General features: G+C 33.6%; 4 protein-coding genes across 4 annotated transcripts; all 4 read right to left on the bottom strand.

The window, feature by feature from the left end:
- Positions 1–805: 805 nt before the first annotated feature.
- On the bottom strand, positions 806–2,364 carry LOC123721085. Its single transcript, XM_045678399.1, has 4 exons — positions 2,353–2,364; positions 1,939–2,271; positions 1,487–1,653; positions 806–1,347 (listed from the first exon to the last, which is right to left on the bottom strand). Exons 1-4 carry the CDS (start codon positions 2,362–2,364, stop codon positions 927–929), a joined length of 933 nt encoding a protein of 310 aa, XP_045534355.1. The 3' UTR covers positions 806–926.
- A 3,123-nt stretch (positions 2,365–5,487) lies between these two features.
- LOC106716565 (cuticle protein 19-like) lies at positions 5,488–9,038 on the bottom strand. Its single transcript, XM_014510096.2, has 4 exons — positions 8,947–9,038; positions 8,332–8,490; positions 5,919–6,085; positions 5,488–5,665 (listed from the first exon to the last, which is right to left on the bottom strand). Exons 1-4 carry the CDS (start codon positions 8,956–8,958, stop codon positions 5,611–5,613), a joined length of 393 nt encoding a protein of 130 aa, XP_014365582.1. The 5' UTR covers positions 8,959–9,038; the 3' UTR covers positions 5,488–5,610.
- Positions 9,039–11,690: 2,652 nt separating this feature from the next.
- Positions 11,691–14,053, bottom strand: LOC106716519 (cuticle protein 7-like). The gene is made up of 4 exons (XM_045678398.1): positions 13,968–14,053; positions 13,466–13,726; positions 12,728–12,894; positions 11,691–11,916 (listed from the first exon to the last, which is right to left on the bottom strand). The coding sequence occupies exons 1-4, from the start codon at positions 13,977–13,979 to the stop codon at positions 11,691–11,693; spliced, it is 666 nt and encodes a 221-aa protein (XP_045534354.1). The 5' UTR covers positions 13,980–14,053.
- A 3,758-nt stretch (positions 14,054–17,811) lies between these two features.
- LOC106716559 (cuticle protein 7) lies at positions 17,812–19,230 on the bottom strand. Its single transcript, XM_014510089.2, has 4 exons — positions 19,162–19,230; positions 18,786–19,007; positions 18,263–18,429; positions 17,812–17,912 (listed from the first exon to the last, which is right to left on the bottom strand). Exons 1-4 carry the CDS (start codon positions 19,171–19,173, stop codon positions 17,864–17,866), a joined length of 450 nt encoding a protein of 149 aa, XP_014365575.2. The 5' UTR covers positions 19,174–19,230; the 3' UTR covers positions 17,812–17,863.
- Between the last annotated feature and the right edge of the window lie 1,611 nt (positions 19,231–20,841).

The raw sequence follows: 20,841 nt of genomic DNA, 5'->3' as shown, positions 1-20,841 counted from the left end.
ATGTAACGCAACAGTCGACGCGCGTTTGCCGGTTTGCTTCAGTCAATTCGTGAGGTACCCACCTTTCAAGCTTTTTAATCTTCCCAATTTGCTTCAAGTGAATTAAAACAGTTTTATCACTAACATCGCAGCCTGCAGCTAACTCGGACGTGGTTTGCGATGGATCCGCTTCCACAATAGCCTTCAACTCTTCATTATCAACTTGAGTCTCAGGCCGTCCACGGGGCTTGTTCTGCAGATCGAAATTTCCAGAACGAAAACGTTGGAACCAAAAACGAACTGTGTTTTCTATTGCAACACGACCGCCATACACATCATTCACCCTTCGAGTCGTTTCCGCAGCACTAGTGCCACGGCGGAACTCGTAATCGTAAATAATGCGATATTTTAAGTTTTCCATTTTGTAAAATGAGTGACGCAAACAGAAAAAAACAGAAGAAAAAAAACAAATGAATGACAGTCATCGAACCACAAATACATGAGTCTATAGCTGTACAAATTTGAATTTGGAATTCCTTACCAAAGAGGAGAAATTCGTGATTAAAGTGGCCAGTACGAAAAACGCCAATTTCATATGTAAGGACCTAATATATATCAAACTATGAACATAGATAAACAATTGACTTTCTAAAAATCTAAAAGATAAAATCTTAAAATAAGATGGTAGAGGTCAGAATTGACGTTTATGACTTCGTTTGGTAATTACAATATTCTTATGACAGGATTGTTACTATAGTGAGATGAGGAGATTAAAATATATTGTTCTCAAATAAAAAAAAAACATCTTAAACAATATGCTCAATTTATTATGGTAAATAATCTAAACTGGCTTGATAATATAAGTAAATATTTTTACATTCAAATATACATAGTAACAATAGACTTCACGAGGAAGACTTGATGATCTATCGTGTTTTGTAGATCATCTAACATGGTTTACTAGCTAATGTGGGCAAGAGAATATATGTTAAAGGAGACGGATTACTACGAGGCTGAAAATCAACGTTTGCTCCCCGAAGTTTCCCTTGAAGACATTTAATTATATCGCTGTAGGATACAACATTATTAGAATCAGATAAATCTGGTGTTTCGCCTTTTGAAGTTTGTTCAGTAGTTAGTTCTTCGGCATTTGGAATGTCTCCAGGAGTAGTTTCAATATCACTTGAGGTTTCTTCACGATTGTTGTTTTCAACTTCTATGGGTTGACCTTCTGCTCCGTCCTCTTTCGGTTCCTCGTTAATTTGCTCACTCTTTACTACGTTGCAAGGTGGGCTGGAATCTTTATTTTCAGATTTATCGGAAACTTCTGGAGCCTTAGGCGTAAAATTTCGAACGACTGCGTTAAATCTTAAAAGTAAATAAAAAATTAGAATGTTTTCGCTAAGGTTTAATAAAAACTTACTTTTATTAGTAACAATTCTTTATTAGATTTATAAAGCTGATTTATTTAAGAAAAATATTTAAGGTATATGTATAGTTTTATTACCCTTTAGTATCGTCGGCTGTGTAAGTAACTTCACGCCTGGATCCGTTTGGCTCAATCAGTGAATATTGTCCTTGAACCACGGACCCATCGCTTTTTTCAGTTTGTGATTTTTGATCACCAGTATTCTCATCATATACTGCATAAGAGTATTGGTAGCTGGCCGCGTCCTTTGTATAAAATTTAAATTAATTTGTATACAGCAAATATTTTCAATTATACATTTGCTAATTTATTATGCACTTACAATGATGAGATGTTTCCCGTTCGTTTTAGTAAATCTTTTGCAAATGGCAATGATGTTTCAAATTAGATCGAATGAAAGGGAATACGATATCCTATATTTTAGATTAGTATTAGAAAAAATCTCTAATTCGTCCGATTGATCAAACGGGAAACACCCCAATGATGTTTTATAAATTAGTAAATTATAATATAAGGTACAGTGTACTTACATCATTATTCGTATATACAACAGGGACATTAGCAATTGGTGATTTATACGCAATAATATTTGCTCTGGCTTGTGGAGGTATTGCTGCAATGGGTGCTCCTGGTATCACACAAGGCGCTACACACGGAGAAACAATTCCTTGTACAGATTCCAGTTGCACAAATGGTTCCACTGGTGCAGCTGATATTTGAGCCAGTTCTGGAGTGACGATAGAAGCTGCGGGTCCATATTTCACAAATTCTACGGGCTTACTTTGAACGTAAACATTTGAAAATGATGCTCCATGTCCTTCATTTAGAAACAACCAGAAAAAAAGGAATACTGCAGTGATGTACTGAAAAAAAGCCCTTACGTTATTTTTTCAAACAGTTTTTTTAACACTTATAAATAATAATAATTCTGCATGAAAACTTACTTTGAGAATCATGTCTTCGATTGACTTATGGAAGATGACTGCAAAGTAAAGGAGGATGTCTCGACTTTTAACAGGTGATTCTTTTATACTTAAAATATTCTTTTCACCGCCACCAAAAACAAAGAATCAATGTCGTCCAACAATTGAGAAGCGGTAGACAATAAAAATGTTAATCGGCATTTAACACAGACACCGCCGCTTGCCTTCTCCCACATTCAGGACGCGAAACAAACAATAATGTAAATTGTACCGTGACAATTGAGTTTGTGCTAAATTACTGGATCATTGTGTACTAAAATTATGTAATCCTACAGCATATTTTACTTTGCACTTAACCTATATTATGTCCAAACTAGTCACTTAAATATAACGTCTTGGAAAATCAGCTACTACATTTACATCCAAAACTTGGTCGAAGACTATTCTACTAACTTACTATATCCCTACATAAAAAATCAAATTTATAAATTATCCTTGCTATCAATTTAAAACTTAAAATCCGCATGAGAAATACATTATATTAGTATAATTACTTATGAAACGCAACGACAATAATGAAATGTAATCCGTAGCCATATGCTGAAATTTGTGGCCGTGGATCAAATTATATCAATCCTGTCTTAAGTAATCTATAGTGTTAAAATACAATTGTGGCTATCTGTTCTAATTTGCAAACTATATTGATTTATTCATGTTTAATCTGTGGTTGCTACAAAATTTTCAATGTAGCTTTCACTTTAACACGTGTGAATTTTTCTGAATCTGGTTTAAAATATAGGTAATGTGTGACTTTTAGTACTTATTATTATTTTATTTCTCAATAGTTATTGTGTGAACATGAGGTACTATCGGATTTAGAGAAAAAAAGAATGGCTAAGAAGGGATGCAATCAATTTCCAAAATCATCCGTGTTTTAATTCAAAATTTTGTTAAGTAATTGGAACGAAGTTCCTTATCGCGCGTTGTGAAAGGGGGCTAGACGGAAAAAATTCTTACGAAAAGTTGTCACGACACTTTTTGCTATGTCACCATGGCAACGACGTGACAATATATAACGAAAATTCATAGAAATAAAATGTACTTCTTGTGAAGACTTAAGTTTTTTATTCATAGAATAAACATTGGTTCCTTCACTAATTAATAGAAAGGAACTTCGTTCCATCCGGGTGTCCCTTGACACCTCTCAAGTTTTATTTTTTACATTACAAGGTGGCAAACGAGCAAGTGGCCACATGAACTCGCCGAAATGGCGAAGCGACCGCTGCCCATAGACAACTACCATCCTACCCTCAATTGACGAAGGAGGAGACGCACAAAAAGGGAATATTTAACCCTCCTATGCATCTCCTCCTCCATCAAATCCACCTCCCCCTCCCATTCTTTCCTTTTAATAAAAGGGATGCACCACACTCATTAGACGAAACGCGGAATTACTTCCAATTCACGTCTGTCTTCTGTGTGGAGACTAAAATGAAGTAGTATGAAGTAGATTGTTATATAGCGCCTACATCGATATTATAGCAAAAATAGCGACTTGTGGAAAAAATAATGTTGTTTCTAAAGGCAAAGCTAAGTTTCAAGCATTCTTTTTGTTCGCGCGTTAATTTTTGTTTCAAAGACGTATCAATTATTTGATGGGTGCAAAATAGTTAAGCTATGGACTCTAGAATATAATAGAAACTGAAGTACTGAGACTATAATTTTAATTTACGAAGACTGTATCTAATAAAAAAGTGATGTATACCAGAAATTCAGAATTATTATTTTGTATTGATATGTTAGAAATAAAAAGTAAACGAATTGTGTTATGGGATCTAAAATAAAACTAAGTACTTACTAGTTTACAGAATGCATGTACTACTTACACAATAAATCCTTAATAATTAAGGTAAAAAACTAGGGTGATGAGATAAATATTTATCTCATGTTTTAAATTTTGACCAGAATAATCATAATGGCTTTTACAAGACATTTTACTGATAAAACGATAAAATGCGAGAGTTGAAGTTTTTATATTTAGCAAAATCATAAGCTAAATATTGGATTAAAGACTAACTTTAAGTGAAAAATGTTATGAACTATTTAGGTTAATGTCAAGAATAAAAATAAAAAATAACGAAAAAGTCAAAGGAACAACGAAATTTTTAACGTTTTTTTTTATTTATTTATAATAAACAGGGTACAAAATATCAGAGTTACAATAAAAGTGTTTATAAACCCATCGTGGGTTTGTCCAGACACTTTGGTACTACGATATGAAATATAACAGAAGGTAAGTTTCGATTTTTTTTTAACAGTAACTAAGTGAGATCGCTCATACCGTCATATACACGGTGCACATAGGGTAATAATTTTATAACACTCAGGATTTAAGATAAGTTCGTAACCTCAATGCCTTTACTCTGGGGAATAATTACTACAAATTGTATGCTAAATCACTTTCCAAGAGTAGTCATAGTATTGATACGTAAGGACATTAAAATTTTTAAAGTTACATTAAAATATCTTATACCTGTGTTTAAAACTTTGTAACATTGCGATGCTTCTTCACTGGTTTTTTTTTCAAGCAAAAAAAAAAAATCAAATTTCCTTTGTTAATTAAAATCTAGACAGATTTATTTAAGTTCGTTTGAACTTAAGCTGACATTACTTCCATTTGTCACGGGAACGGTATAGTAAAATATGGGCTACAGGAGAGGAAATAAATTTAATCAGTAATTTTATTTTTATTTAATCTGTTAAAGCGTTCATATTAACAAAAAGTATTTGCATTATGTTACATTTTCTATTTATACGGTTTTTACTACAATATTTTTTATCTTCTTAACATCCATGGTATACGAAACCAAGATAGTAAGCTACGTCTAAAAACTCTTTCACGTTTAGAAGGAAAGAAGACAGATTCTTGTCTTCAATATCCTTGTTATATCAGCCAAGTTGTATTGGACGATAATCACCCTTGAATAACAAAACCAGAAGAGTTCCAGGTAAATTGAGGACCTTTAATAAAGTCAAAACTTTTCTTGAGGTACTCCGAAACATATATTATTGGAAATACTATAGATGCAGATGTTGTCACAAGTTAAACGATTTGATAGTAACAGTAAAATACAATTGAGTTAAATAAAACAAAACTTTTATTTTTAATAGTTTATTTTCGCCGCAGTCTTAAAAGTTAATGTCGACTAAAGACTATCTAGGTAAGTTATAAGGTACATATTAATATCACATGGAAGCAGTGGCCTTCGCCAGAGATGTTTAATGATGGTATTCAGGATGCGCAGGCGCAGTGTTGTGCACGATTGCGTTGAAGCTGGAAAAAAATATGAATAATTTATTAATTGATATTATCAAAATAATAACATATGAAATCGTTGATTTCCATGAATTAAGTATAAAACAAAATATTCTTATATTCGCGAATGCGCTTCTTCAATTTATTTGCTTCTTCTTATTTATCTTCACATCCCTTTCATGTAACAAGATTTGTCTAATAGTGACTTCATTTTTGATTTGTTTCATTCGTAATTTAGATTTAATATAGATGTTACATGTAAAAAAAATACCCTGAGTGATCATCGGCGGTGTAGGTGACTTTGCGGAAGGAGCCGTCAGGTTGCAGGAGGGAGTACTCTCCCTTCACGACATCACCGTCGCGGACCTCGTGCTGGGTCTTGTGATCTCCGGTGTGGGGGTCGGACACGGAGTAAGAATAGTCGTATTTAGGATGAGCCTGCAATAGAAATAAATTATTAAATCGATGATAAAGGAATATTAGGGAAATGTCATCTTCAATATTTCTGATTAATTAGAAAAATTCTTCCATCAACATACTGTTAATCGAAGGAAAATGGCACTCTTATTTTGGATCAATAAATTGACTACTCTTTAATGTCTAGAGAATGTCCTTAAATTAATAATGTTGTAACTAACATTAACAGACCTATGTCAATCGAAGGATCTTAAAGAACTATAATAGAAACTATTAACTGATTGTGCAACACTGATAATAGGCCTGGTTAACAATCCCGATGGAGCATGAAATCAAGCGTAAGAGCACGCAGCTTATGCAAACACTATCCAGCCATGTATTATGACAATCAACAAAGACAACGTCTACTTCCAGCCAAGTATATAAAGACAACCGTTTATCATGACAGTCATTATATCCTCATACACGAGCTCGTGGGCTAGGATTTCGAAATACTCCTGGGAACTGAGTCCTATTGCGGCCAAACAGTCACGACTGGAAATTTAACTCGACAGTTAGATATGGAAAACAGTTACATAATAACAATACAGATTATATCAAATTACAGCTCACGGCATACAATTTTGTGACAGTATTCTTCTGGATTGCAAACCACGATAAATCGATGTTTGAATGCTGTCCATATTTTGTATTACGTTATGGATGATATTTGAAAATGATTTAGAGGATTACAAAATGATAAGAATTCATACCGATGCGACAAATAGGTCGGCATCAAAAAGTATATAATTTAGAACTAGTTTCTTATGAAGTTCAAGCCAACTCGAAATGTTTGTTTCATCTTAAAAACGTTCACGTCGTTTTCCCTTCTAATTATTTTTGAACAACTTGGAGCTAAATTGAATTTATCAATTCTTTAATCATAAATGTAATATAAGCAAAGGAAGTAATCTTAAACGTGGGTAATATAAATCGTTAACTGCAGAGAAATGACTGTTCATTTACATAGTTACGTTAAAATAAAATAATTACTTGTCTTGAGTTTGTTGGGATTATTAAACGTGAAAATATAGTCGATGATGAAATTGGCTTACATAAAGTTGGTCACTGGATTGTGTAGATAGAGATCGTATCCAGGAAACTGTTGATCGAGTTGGATCGCTCGTACAACACGTTCAAGTTACGCAACTGATCAATTAGGTGCCGCCTATTGTATTACAGCATATTGTAGTAGAAATTACGCTCTATTTAATGCTTCTAAATCTTTTATTATTATATTGTTAATAGTATAATGTGCAATTTTAATATTAAGTAATTCATCTCCTAACGCACATTTGATACATGTTCACGATCACATAGTTTCTAGTGCATTAAGTTTTTCTACATCGAGACAAAGGCTTGGTTTCGTAATTATAATGAGTTTTTAGATTGCGTTGTACGCTCTCATTTCTCTTGTGTGATGATTGATTCAAGGTTGTAATAATTTAATTAAGCTCTAGTTTGTAATTCGAAAATATAATTTTAACTTTAATATGGCGGATTTCTCCTTGTTTTTTCTAACCAGATCTTTGAAATGTTAACTTTTTGTGTAAACAAGAGACTTTTGATAAAACACGTTTTAAGTCGTAAGCTTAACCAAACTGTTGGTTTCCGATGTTTAAATTTCAATAACACATAATTAGACTTATCAGAGTAAATTACTTTTACTTTACCGTAATAACTTCATCAGATAATTCTATTAGCATAAAAGCTAAGTTATAACAATTTAACGGTGATGAATAATATAATGCCAACGTTAATATTCCGCATTTTATGTATACCCTAAGTTAGTCTTTCCAAACATTGTGTTTATGAAGGAAACTTAGACGCCAGTTTGATGTGATTGATTAAAAAAGGTAAAATTTTACAAAAAGCATTAGAGTTGTAGGCCGTTCAGCAGCCGTTGTAGTTGTTGTACGTTCAGCAGTGGACGAACCCATGCTGACTATGATGATGATGATGAGTTATTTATAAAAATTAATAACGAATTCCTGCCAAACTGAATGTTAGTATACAAATTTTGGAAATTGTGAAAAAATCTTTTACAGTTCTTTCAACTAATTTCCCCATGTAATCTAAGTTTCGTTGGTAGTGATAAATGTTATCTATTGGAGATATATTTGGATCACGTGACAATTTGTGATAGGTGCCTTTGGCGCTTTCTTGAGTCAAAGGCTAACAATTAGTTTGGCTTAATGTACCAGAGGAATAAGTTTGTGACATCTTACATGATAATCTACGTGTTGATCAGCGTGTCCGTCGTACGACAGCTGTGCGACTGGTGCGTACGCGACGGCTTCGTGGTCGTAGGAACCGCCGCCGTAGCCATGGCCCAGCTGCACCACACCCGCTGCTGCTAACGCCACCACTGACAGGACCACAGCTGCCTACAAGTAAAGATAACTGTTAACCCTTTCTTCAGTTAATTCTATGTACTTGATTGTTGATTGATCGATTTTGCGATTATCTGGTGGTATAGCTATAAACCAGACAATTGTAGATTTATTATGTTGTATGTTTATTCGTGATGGTTGTTGGAGACCCAAAACATGAGCTCTATGTTAAGAGATCTGGAAGCAATAAAAAATCAGCTTGATTCAAATCCACTATCCGTCTAATGATTTGGAGCAATTGTAAACGCTTAAATTTGAAATGCAGAATTACTTAAAAAATAATTAAGAACATTTTGACCAAGTAAATTTGATGGAAGTCTTGACGATCAAGAAATATGCTTAAATACAGCACTGAGAGTAGCTGTCAACGCGGAGCACTTCCGGCAAGCGTTGCTGAGAACAATCCTTTCACTATATTACTCAACGGGATAGAGGCACAACTGCACTTACTTTGGTGAACATTTTCTGTTTGTTAGGTTTGCTTCGTCCGAACGACCACACACGACTGATGCTTAGAATCGAAGTTGCCGACTTTTATATTGCTTCCCGCGAGATGCGATGCCGTATACAATGTATATGCAAGAATACCGCAGTTTGATAATGATATAGTAATTACTAAAATTTATAGCAGGTAGTTCAAGGTAAGCAAATCTTGTGTGTGTCAAGACAATTGTATTTAAAAAAAATGGATCAGCTAAGATGAATTTGTCGTTGCGTTGTTCTAGATTGCGTCAGCCACAATAGTTCTAGTTTGCCTCCTTTCTATTAAAATTGGATTAAGAAGGGAAATGCTGTTGGAATAATTTAAACTAAACGTTTTGCCTACTCGTAGCATATTTAAACAAGTTAGTTGTTAAATCTCGGGCACGTTTTACGATTTTGTTTTCTCCATTGATATACAGATTCTGTCATAAGACGTGATCCTGGTTATCCGCCAAATCAGAGATAGGAAATCTAAAAATATAATTGCCATGATGTTAGGCTCATAGTAACTGCTTTGAATAATGTATAGTTAATTTCCCTACTTTTTTAATGAAAAAATAAAAAATTCTAAACAAATATATCTTTGGGTTATCCTTTGTAATTTTAAGATGTGTCTGGACCGCGCTTTTTAGAAGTACTTGTTCTCTGCCTACCCTTTTGGTTACATGCGAGAGTTGTATTGTTGTAGTTGTTATTTACATTTGTGTACAATGGGTCAAATTAAGCTAGTGTGGGTAGGGCTGTTCTTACAGTTATTGTTAGGGACTTCTGAATTATTTGTAAATACTACATTTTAGATTTCTAGTTCCTTAATAGAGAGAAAAAGCTCCCTTGTATTGCTATTCATCGATTTTTTCAATAGTGTCCAAATAATTTAATCTAATTATTTTCTGAACTGGACGCTGTCTGTTCTGGTTGATTCTTGTGCGTATACAATTACACACACTAGTAAGGAATTGGAGCGTTACTGCGGCTGTTGTGATGCAATATAAACATTAAGATAAACTTATTTATTAATATTAAATCTCGAAAAGTCATACTATGATTTTCGTAGAGTAATATTGATGCGAAACGCTGACATAGTTTCATTTTATTTTTTAATATGGTTGTGTTAAAAAACACTGTCGGAAACAAAATTCTATAAATGTTAATTAAAAAGTTCCTTATTTAAATTTTCTTAAAAAATATTCACTAAGACCATTTAGAAGGGAGCAAAGAGATAATCAGTTTATTGACAGGCTACAGTTATCTGGTTATTATAGGGATCTGAACATCGGCTAAAATATCCTCTACTTAAATGGTCTACTTCTATATATTTTTGTGGAAAGAACGACTGTTACGTTATTTTACATCGTAAAAAATACGCTTTTATGTGATGTCATACTCACTGAGTATTTCAAATTTCACAGATTTTATTTAGCGTGTTATAAATTATAAAAGAGAGAACTGGCTTTCCATTTTATAATATTCCACATATTAAGCAATCGTTTCCACTCAATGAGACATATTCGCAATAAGACGATGTGTATAATAGGTAATCTTACTATCTTACTAATATTATAAATGCGAATTTTTGTGTAGATGGATGTTTGTTTGAAGGTATATCCAGAACAGCTCAACGGATCTTGACGAAATTTGGCACAGTTGTAGAACATATTTTGGAAGAACACTTAAGCTACTTATTATGTTTTGTTTTAAATTCCGCACGGATGAAGTCGCGGGCTACAGGTATTTTAGAATATCTTTAATGTCCAATTTTACGTACCTTTCATAACTATAAAATTATAATATAATTAATTATTTTATAATTATAAACTTGAAGATGGTTCAGTGGCTTTTATTCTTAAAGTAAAAATAAAAAACGCTTTAAAAATTTCACAACATTTATGAAAACGTTACATGCATCTCGTATTTTATAAGATTTGTCCGAAATTAAATTTCTTGCAAAATCTTGTGTAAGAGAAGAGAAGTTATTAAAATTAACAACAATTAGCAATTATCGTTACCCAATTTCACATATCCGCGAATGTATTCTTTGTACTGAGGCGGTACGTGCGATCGGTGTCTAATACTATTTATGTAGGTATTTAAATGTTAGGCATTTCCTGAAGACGATGAGGCGTAATGCCGGTATTACGCTTCTTTGTAACAATTACTTGCATATGCTGAGAACTTTTGGCGTTAAACAATGTTTATATTTTGGTACACAAAGGGTCATTAGTCCAGTTATAAACAGACGGGGGTATTAAATTGTTTTAACTTTTGTGAACACATTATAATAAATTAATTATGACGACAGTTTTCATAACTTATTTATTAATCTTATAAATTTTTTAAATCGTTGATGTTATATAATTTTTGTTTATTATTTTAATGCAACGTGATTAAACACAACTTGCAAACCGCAATTTTTTTATGCGTAAGTTATAGCAGACGACCTAGTCTTTCTCCTTATAGTATTCGAATCAGTCTTGATGTTTCTTCTGGCAATATTGTTGCGGCTGTTTTTATTAGGAGCAGTGCCATTTAATAAACTATTGTGTTTGTGAATTCATTAATTTATAAGTGTAACTCATTTTAAGTACAAATCCGAAGATCTGACGAATTCGTATTTATGTAAAGTGGAAAAGAAAAACGAAAAATTATAAATTAAAAACGTTTATTTCTAATAGGATAATACATTTCAAATAGAAGATGTATGCATTTTAATTTTACTGATGGGCAAATAATGGAGCGGCATGTACAAGTTGAGCGTGGGCTAAGGGAGCAGCGTGAACAAGGGGCGCCGCGTGGACAAGAGGAGCAGCGTGGAGAACTGGCGCATGGGCAATAGGTGCCGCGTGGAGGACGGGTGCGTGGGCAATGGGCGCCGCTTGGACTACCGGTGCAGATGCCGCATGTGCTGTTGGCGCCGAGTTGTGGACGATAGCATTGAATCTGAAAAATCAAGAAAGTAAATCATTTAGTGTAAGAATAATAAACAAACTCTGAGTCAAAAACTGCAGATTTTTATGTATAATTTTTATTTATGTATGCTGTGCGAACATTTTTATAGTGCATGTTTCGAAAAAAATATGCATATTTGATGTTAGGTGATAGAGTTAAATGAGATTTCACCACGGCTTATTTTATTAACACCGTCACAGTAGTTGAAACGATTAAATGGTTAAACCTAAAATGCAGTGAAATTATGTGAAAATATGTGGGCTAAGAACTAATGAAATTGGTAATGAAGTATTTCATCGAGTTTCAATCCTGTTAACTGAATTAATGTACGAATTCATCGGTACACCAATTATGAGATAATCATTATAATTGCCCATTGTTATTGACTATACATTTAGCATAAGTTGTATAACAAACAGGACCCAGTGCTAACTTACAAACATTAGATGCTTCAGTCAATTTTAAACCGGCCGATTTTATCGAAGTTATCGACCGAAACAACAGTTGTATACTGCGATCGGAAGATCTATTATTTACAGTGCTCTAAGATTATCTGCAAGTTTTTAGTTACGCTTGCTTGGAAGTTCTTTGTTCAAAAGCTTGAAATACTGCTTACGTAATTTTTAGCATCCTTGCATTTAACTAAAGAATTTTTAAACATCCTAAATTTACTTTTCTACATAGAAATATAAAAGCGAATACAAATCTTGATGGCATCGTCGCTGTAAATCTTAAAAATTTCATTCAAAAAATATTGTTAACAGTATATTAGTAAATTTAAGTAATAAACTAATAACTCTACCCAGAATGATCATCAGCACTGTACTCGACTCTTCTGACGGAGCCATCGGGCTGCAGTAGCGAGTACTCTCCCTTCACGACGTCTCCCTCGCGGCTCTCGTGCTGCGATTTGTGGTCACCCGTGTGCGGATCTTCTACTGAATAAGAGAACTCATAGTGCACAGGAGCCTGTAAATTATTAAAATTAGTTGATCAATAAAAGTGGGTTACTCAAATTTATCAATTTAGTCACATAAAGTTTTACAAACAATTAATAATAATTGATAAGATGATTTATCGCACAGTCGTACAAATATACTATGTAGGAGTGTATTAATAACTAAGTTAATGACGCTTCAAAGTAGTTATCGTTTGAAACTTTGAGTAATAAGTAGATCAGTCGTGATGCATTGAATGAATGATATAGTGCTTACAAAACATTCTTATGTTGTGAAGTTTATACAATACCGATTTAATTGGGTCGTAACAAGCGAACGCGTTTTAATCACATCCGATTGGCCTTTCACTTTCTTTTTGTTTTTTATAAAAAAAACCTATTGTCAATAGCCTCAAATTTTTGCGAGATAAAAAAATGATATTCAAAGTAATTTAAACAAAGCATCAGAAATTAAATTAATTGAAGATCCGCCTATAAAATTTGATAGCGTCTATTCTAGTGAATAGCTTCCGTACAATGTTATGCAGCAGAAATTCAATTAGTTATGCGAATATACGATTCCATCTTACAAAAGTTACTTACACTCTCTTCAATATGATCGGCACGTGCTAGAGCGACCGGAGCTTGAATAGCGGGAGCAATATGTTGGAGAATGGGGCTGCTGTGTTCCAATATAGAATGTTGCTGAAGCTGATGTCCTGATTGGTGAATAATCTGTCCAGCGCCGTTGCCATTGGTGGGTTGGTTGTGATGGACGATGCTCTGTGAAGAGACGGCCTGGCCATGGTTGTCATCAACGACGCCAGCATGGCTCACCACCACTAGAATGCTGACGATTGCAAGCTGAAACAAACAATATTTATGGTCAATTTATATTTAAAATAAAATGGCGTTCTTTTATTCGATCCATTTTATCGCCCTCTCTATATTGTGGTTTGTGGGGATAATAGGAGATTGGGAATTTCTTAATTTCTCTTTTTATTAAATTCCGAAAGACATCAAGGTATTTGCAAAACAGTATGCGAATCGAATTTTCGTTTCTTGAATTTTAATTTAAAACGGATACATCTGTGAAATATCTCACTTTAAAGTACATTGTGATGAGGAGTGTGGAGCTCAATTGATAAGGTGTCCAGATGGGCAGTAGTTTTTATACTTGGGGTCAGCGAGGGCGCGTGTCACCCGAGTCGACAAACCGGCTGGAACATGACACGGCCCGATGCGATCATCCCAAGCATTACATCACTACTTTGACACTTTTTGGGATGCATCCAAGGTTAGTGCATGTTTCAAAAACCTCCATTCCAAGGCTCTCAGTACCATAGTCATTATAACAGGCAATTTGGTGGGAAATAACGTTAAAATATATCAACTTATAAAAGTAATTAAACATAAATTTTTTATTAATATTAATTTACTCTCTTGCTTCTTGTACATTCCTATAATTTATATTTCGTATGAATTGTCTTGATTTAGGTCTGAAGCATACCGCAGGCTAATTTGACGTAACATTCTGTAGTAATAAGCCTTATGTAATTTAAATTAATCGGCGCAACAACAGTTAAATATGCAAAATGCTTATTTTATTACTTTCAAATACAAGTAAATATAACAATGCTTGTTTTATTTTGGTCTTGATTGACGTTCGATGTTCAAGCGAAGATCTTTCTTAAAAATAGGAATTTGATAAGAAGAACAGTAAGTTTAATTTATTTATTTTTTATAGCGGAATAAAGGATTTCTGGAAAGGTATATAGAAAAAGATATAGCTTAACATTTTCTAAAACAATATTAAGATGCAATATCTTCTTTTTGTTTCATGCAGTGGGTTATGACCCACATAAAATGCTCATCCAGCGTCAACAAACCGGTTACATCAATTATATATACATTATCCAGTACGAGTGCGGTACGGCGGCATACGACACTAAGAAAGTAGCGTACCGACAGAAACGAGCCACAAACTACTGCTCCAGTAAACTGTTGCGCAATGACCGTAAATAAACTCTTTATACAAAGTAATTGTTCCTCCCATCTTTAAATAAGGATTGGAGACGGTTTAAAAAATGTTCCCAATTTAAAAATGTTAATAAAATTAATTTTAGAGCAGCATCTCTCACGTAATTCTGTGATTTTCTAAATTCGAAATTCTAGTTGGCTTAACGAAAAATATTGCCTTAGAATGAATAACAGTGAAACAGTAAAATATCACCCTTGTGCATTTTTATAAGTTCTTAGTTTAGCGTGTAATGCTAATCTGATGACATTACGCTTGTAAGATTAACAAATAGGAATCAAGTAAACGTCAGAGGATTTTACAAACAACTGGTGATATGACGTCACGCGAATGATTTATTGTCAATCATTGATATTGCTGTCTTATTTAGTATTGTCCTGGTACGCCCCCTTTAGCTTGTTTTAGCATCCACTTCACTCAAATTTTAGCGTGAAATCACATTTTTTTTTGTGGAACTGGTTAATAAACCAGAGAAATGTTAGTGATTAATTTATATCTGAAAGATATGCCTTGGATATCAAAGCCATGATCTAGCACATTATTAAGTCTCTAAAGTTTCATTTTAAGTAATTGTGTTTTGTTTTGATGCTTTGCTTTACCTTGGAAAGTATAATTAATTAGCTATATATATCATGTAAATGAATCTCAATGAACGCATCTAATAAATCTCTCAGCTGGTTAGTAACTTGAAAGAGAACGTACGGTGTAAGTTTGCCCGCCTTTCCATCAAGGTCACGTGTGTATTTAATGTTAACGACACATTTCTATGTCTTTTATTACGCTTTTGATCTTGGAAGCGTAAACCAGGTAATAGTATCGAAGTTATTAAGTAAAAATACATTTAATAATATATTGTTATACTCATAATTTTGTTGGTTATATTTCTTGAAAATATGGAATAGTGGCAATTTGGTGTCTAGAATTTATATATACATAATCTTATTTTTATCTTAAAATTTTAAAATTAAATTATAAAAGCCTATGAAAGAGAGGAAACAAAATAATGTAATAGTGAAAGTATTTGGGTATTCATGTATTCGAGGATTTAGAGAAAGCAATACCATTGTGAAATATTTATACAAAAGCTGTAACGGTTTTTCAATCGTTATGATTTATCTGATTATGAAATTATGATGATTAAATAAAAAGGTTCTGCACACAAGATATAAATAATTAAATGTTTAAAACATAATTTTTTTTTTAAGTATGATTTAATTCTTTTTTTCGTTGTAATTACTAACTTACTGGAAAATGCATGATCTCGATTCAGGTTGATTATTATACCAGTGTTGCCAAAACGTAATCAAATCGAATATTACAAACTAAAAACATGTGTTAATAAAACAAACTTAATACATAGTCTGTTTTATATTGTTATCATTTTTACAAATACTGATTAATAGAACTTGTCGCTGTAATTGAATACGTTTGATACTGTTCTATGTTAGAATAGTGTAAACGTATATTTTTGTTATCTATTTATTCTAGTGGTAATAACTTGTTATGGTTTTAACATAATATCTAGGTAACATTTTTTTTGTTCAAATTTTACTTTAAAAACTCCTGTGATACTCGTTTCCTCTGCATTATTATAACATCTTGTTAAAACAAGAATATTAAAGAAAAATCTTAATTTTTATTCAGAGGGTCTAACTATCTAATTAGGGTGACGTAGTGACCAGAAGTGGGCCTTGGCCTTCGACAGCAAAAGTCTCCACAGTCCCGGATCTGTAGCTCTCGAAGATCTTTATACACTTCATCCATTACAGTCTTCATCACAGTCTACAGAGTTGAAATTCCATGACATTTTGATTATTAAAAATTCATGAGTAATTTCTTCTGAATTGCGAAATAAAGTATTGGCAGCCATCGATTACATCGCGTGCCATCATTATTAAATGTCGAAAGGACGGGTGGATATAAATAATTATGAGTACACAACTTTTACATGGAAATCGTTTAAGTTCGAAGGTCACAGTGAGCTATCACTGCTGATACTGTGTATTTCCACTGCCGAAACATAATATAATTGTCTCTCTTTTTTGTAAAGAGGATGAGAGGGATGCTATTATGTTTTTGTTTGGAGTAAAATCTCACGGGAATTAGTATTCACTTCTTTTTGAAAATTGCCATCGAAACAACGCTCGCTTGGAGCTTTTTATTGATATGGTTTTTTTGGAAGAAGTTTTTTGCGTAAAGCTTTTTGTTTGGTGTGTGCTTTATAGATAATATTTCTAACTATTTTTCGTATAATTTGTAAGTTGAAAAGTACGCACAAACACAACACAAATTAAACAAATTATTATCAGTCTTATGCATATTTCATCGAAGTCAGCAAGTGTATAATTCATTATGGCTATCGATGTAATGAATTCAAATCACTTTCACTCGGCGCTGCGTGAAGCATAGTGCATTAAAATGTTTCATTTAAACTCAGGCTTCATACAAATGTTCCCACGTCTGGCCACTGTTACATTTTAGTGCAATTAACACATGTGATCCCGCTACTGTATTGCGTTTCGTTTCACATTTGAAGTTGAAAATGTTCAATTGTCTTCACATTTCAAAATATCCGCTTAAGCAACAATTATAATGCAACGGTATTATTTTTGTTTAGTTAAGAGTTTTTCATAAGACTTTTATTGTGAAATTCAATAATCTGTTATTTGGAATTCAGTAATTCGTAAGAATAGTTTGTGATGAATGGAAGTATATATTTATTTTTAAATCAATGTACAAAATGTTAAGAAGTCTGCAAAAGTCAACTGTTTGAAAGACTTTGTATACTAAATAAACCATTTTTTTATTACATTCATATCACATTTTATTCATTTCTTGATTTATTATAAACACACTAACAGAGTACAGAGATCTTAAACAGCATTGAACAAAACAAAGAAGAATTAAGACTTAGAAAAACTACTGAAAATTTAATCTAATATCACAGGATGGGTTCTCGTGTTCTAATGATGATGGATGACAGGTGGAGAGTTGTGTACGATGGCGTTGAATCTGTTAAAAAATAAGGTTAAGTGATATTAAATTGATTATCTAGGAAAAATATGTATGTTAATACCTATTTAATAGCAACAGAATGGCGAAATTATGTCACATTGACTTAGTGCTTCCTAATGCTTCTGCATTTCCACAAATGCTCAGTGACAAATTGACATATACACCAATACTTGCACCAGAATAAGTGATTGTGAGGTAAGTCTATGTTATTTGCGATCCCTAATAATGTCACCATAATTTGCAGGTTATTTACATCTAGAATCAATGAGATCACTGCTCTTGAATTCCAATAAATCCCACGGTTTTAATCCTGATTTGTTTACTTACGTCTTATCATCAATTCTTACCCATTGTGATGGTCAGCAGTGTAGGTGACTTTGCGGAAGGAGCCGTCAGGTTGCAGGAGGGAGTACTCTCCCTTTACCACGTCGCCGTCGCGCTCCTCGTGTTGAGACTTGTGGTCGCCTGTATGCGGATCTTCTACCGAATATGAGTAACCGTATTTTGGATGAGCCTAGAATGTTTAAATTTAATCTTTATTATTGTTATTGAATACATTACGGTTATGAGCTGGGATATCCTGCAGGAGTAAACATTTGCTAGTATAGTGTGATAGTTTTCCGATTATTCGCTCAAAGATTCTGTTATTAGAAAGCATTTACATATCGCCGAACCTGCGCCTGAATCACTTTTATAAATCATCATCAACTTTGTAAAAAAAAATTGGTCAAGCTGTAGGTTGCTATTGCAATTCTTAGACCAGATAAATTTGTAGTAAATGAATCAAAAATATTATCTAGAACCTAAGATAAAAACCTTAGATCACAAAAAAATAATTTAGGATCGATTATTGGTTTCGGTCAAACTTACATATTCATCAACATAATGATCATCATGGGAGGCGACAGCGTGGGCAGGGGCTGCGTGAATAGCAGGGGCGGCATAGTAACCGTGGGAGGCTGGTGCAGAGTAATGCACTGGGACTTCATGCTGGATGCTCTGCTCGTGATGAACTATATTATGCGACACTGCGGGGCCGTGGTGCAACAGCCCCGCATGACAGGCCGTCATCACCACACAAGCGATCACAATCTGCGCAACAGATAATTTTCATTCATATTTTTATGAAACAATCTTAAAAAAGTAATTTGAAATTAATGACACTAATTTATTGTTTTTATAAAACTAATTATATCGAAGAATTAATTTTTGTTTCGTAATTTTTATTAGATAAAATACGGCTTACTTTAGAGAACATTATGCTTTGGAATCAAATGCCTGAACGACTGGTGGAGCTTTGATAGTCCACTCTTTTTATATAACAAATAAAATATAAGCCGCACGTAGTGGGAAGGGGAGGGGGTCTATTCCTGACGATATCCGATCGGATCACAGTAATTGCAGCGTTGCCAATCTGCTCGCTTTATTGAGTGTCGCAAGCGATGGTATGACCACAGTATGTAGGGAAAATACATTAAGTGAGTGGCTTAAATTGTTATATTTTTTTGTTAACGTCGATTCCGAGGTTTTTAAATTAAAAAGACGCCGCGAAGATGGCATTACATAATTGCGATGCCTACTTTTGGTGTCATCAAGACGAGACGTTTTTGTAAACCTGTACTTAAGCAGTTTCGTCATTGCCGCCTGGAATTATGGTAATCTATAAGAAGATGATATTTATGCATCAAGATTTAATAGCGAGAGGATCATGTAACGGAACATACGCACATGTTTCTGTAAGATACATGGAAAATCTTAAAAATATATATTTTTTCGTCTACAACATGTCCATAACAAATAAAATTCGTAAATAGGACGTTGATGCAAAAGAACGTGAAGATAGTATTGGATCCGAGATTTTAAATCAGCATCTTCTTAGACAAGAGAATTTGTTGTGTAATCTGATTGACAGTAAAAATATATTTACATAACATTTCATTTTTTACTTTTTACAGTGGTAGACGCCAGCAATATCATTGGTTGCAAGAATGGGCCGACTCGCCCGGTGAAATACCATGACTACATAGAAGACAGGCGTGAAGTGGAAGCAATTCCGCGTTTTGCCTGATGAGTGTGATGCCAGAGGCCTAATTTTAGCTTTTCCATTCCCACCCTTTTCTTAGAATGAAAGGATGGGAAGGGGCATTGGATTTGACGGGAGACGGGACACATAGGAAAGTGACACACAGATTCTGTTTCTGTGCGTCCTCCGTCGATTCCGTCTCCTCCGAAAACGCGGATGTCTATGGGTAGCGGTCGCTTCGCTATTTCGGCGAATTAGGTGGCCGCTTGCTCGAATGCCACCTTATAATATAAAAAAAAATATGCCGCAGGTAGATTTTGTGTTATGGTAAAAATTTGAGTATCGGTTGCTTGTTCTTTTACTCAATTAAAAACCGATTTGTAAATGATACAATAATAAACCTAAGGACTATTTTATATCTCCGATTATATATTTATGTTTCAAGTTTGGGTACTTGTGGCTGTTCGACTGAATTCAATGTTTTACTAGAAACAGATTCAATTTATTATCAGAAGCAACAACTATTTTAATCTACTTATAGAAATAAAAAAATCGAGCAGATGTTGATTATTACGTTACAAATTAAAGAGTCAATGGAAAAGTTAAAGAATATAGTATTAACCTATTGGGCAAAAAACACGTTCTCTCATTGTGCATTTTTTTTAAATAAAATTTATTATATTTGTCGTACTTGTAACACAAATGTCATAAGCGATGTTATATTTGCGTGGTGCAAGTTTGCGGTCGAGCAGCGGCCAGTTATGTCAGCAAATGAAATTGTGCATTCTGCAGCGGATTAAGCTTGCCTCTGCTCTCGTTATCAAATCCCTTACGTAAACTAATAAACGCCTTGAATGTATTATGAGATATAAAGTGGTGCGATAGCTATTCAGTTACCTAACA

This window comes from Papilio machaon, chromosome 6, assembly GCF_912999745.1.
Source record: "Papilio machaon chromosome 6, ilPapMach1.1, whole genome shotgun sequence".
Classification (NCBI taxonomy): Eukaryota; Metazoa; Arthropoda; class Insecta; order Lepidoptera; family Papilionidae; genus Papilio; species Papilio machaon.
The sequence above is the reverse complement of the archived record's forward strand: the minus strand, read 5'-3'. Positions and strand labels throughout refer to the sequence as shown.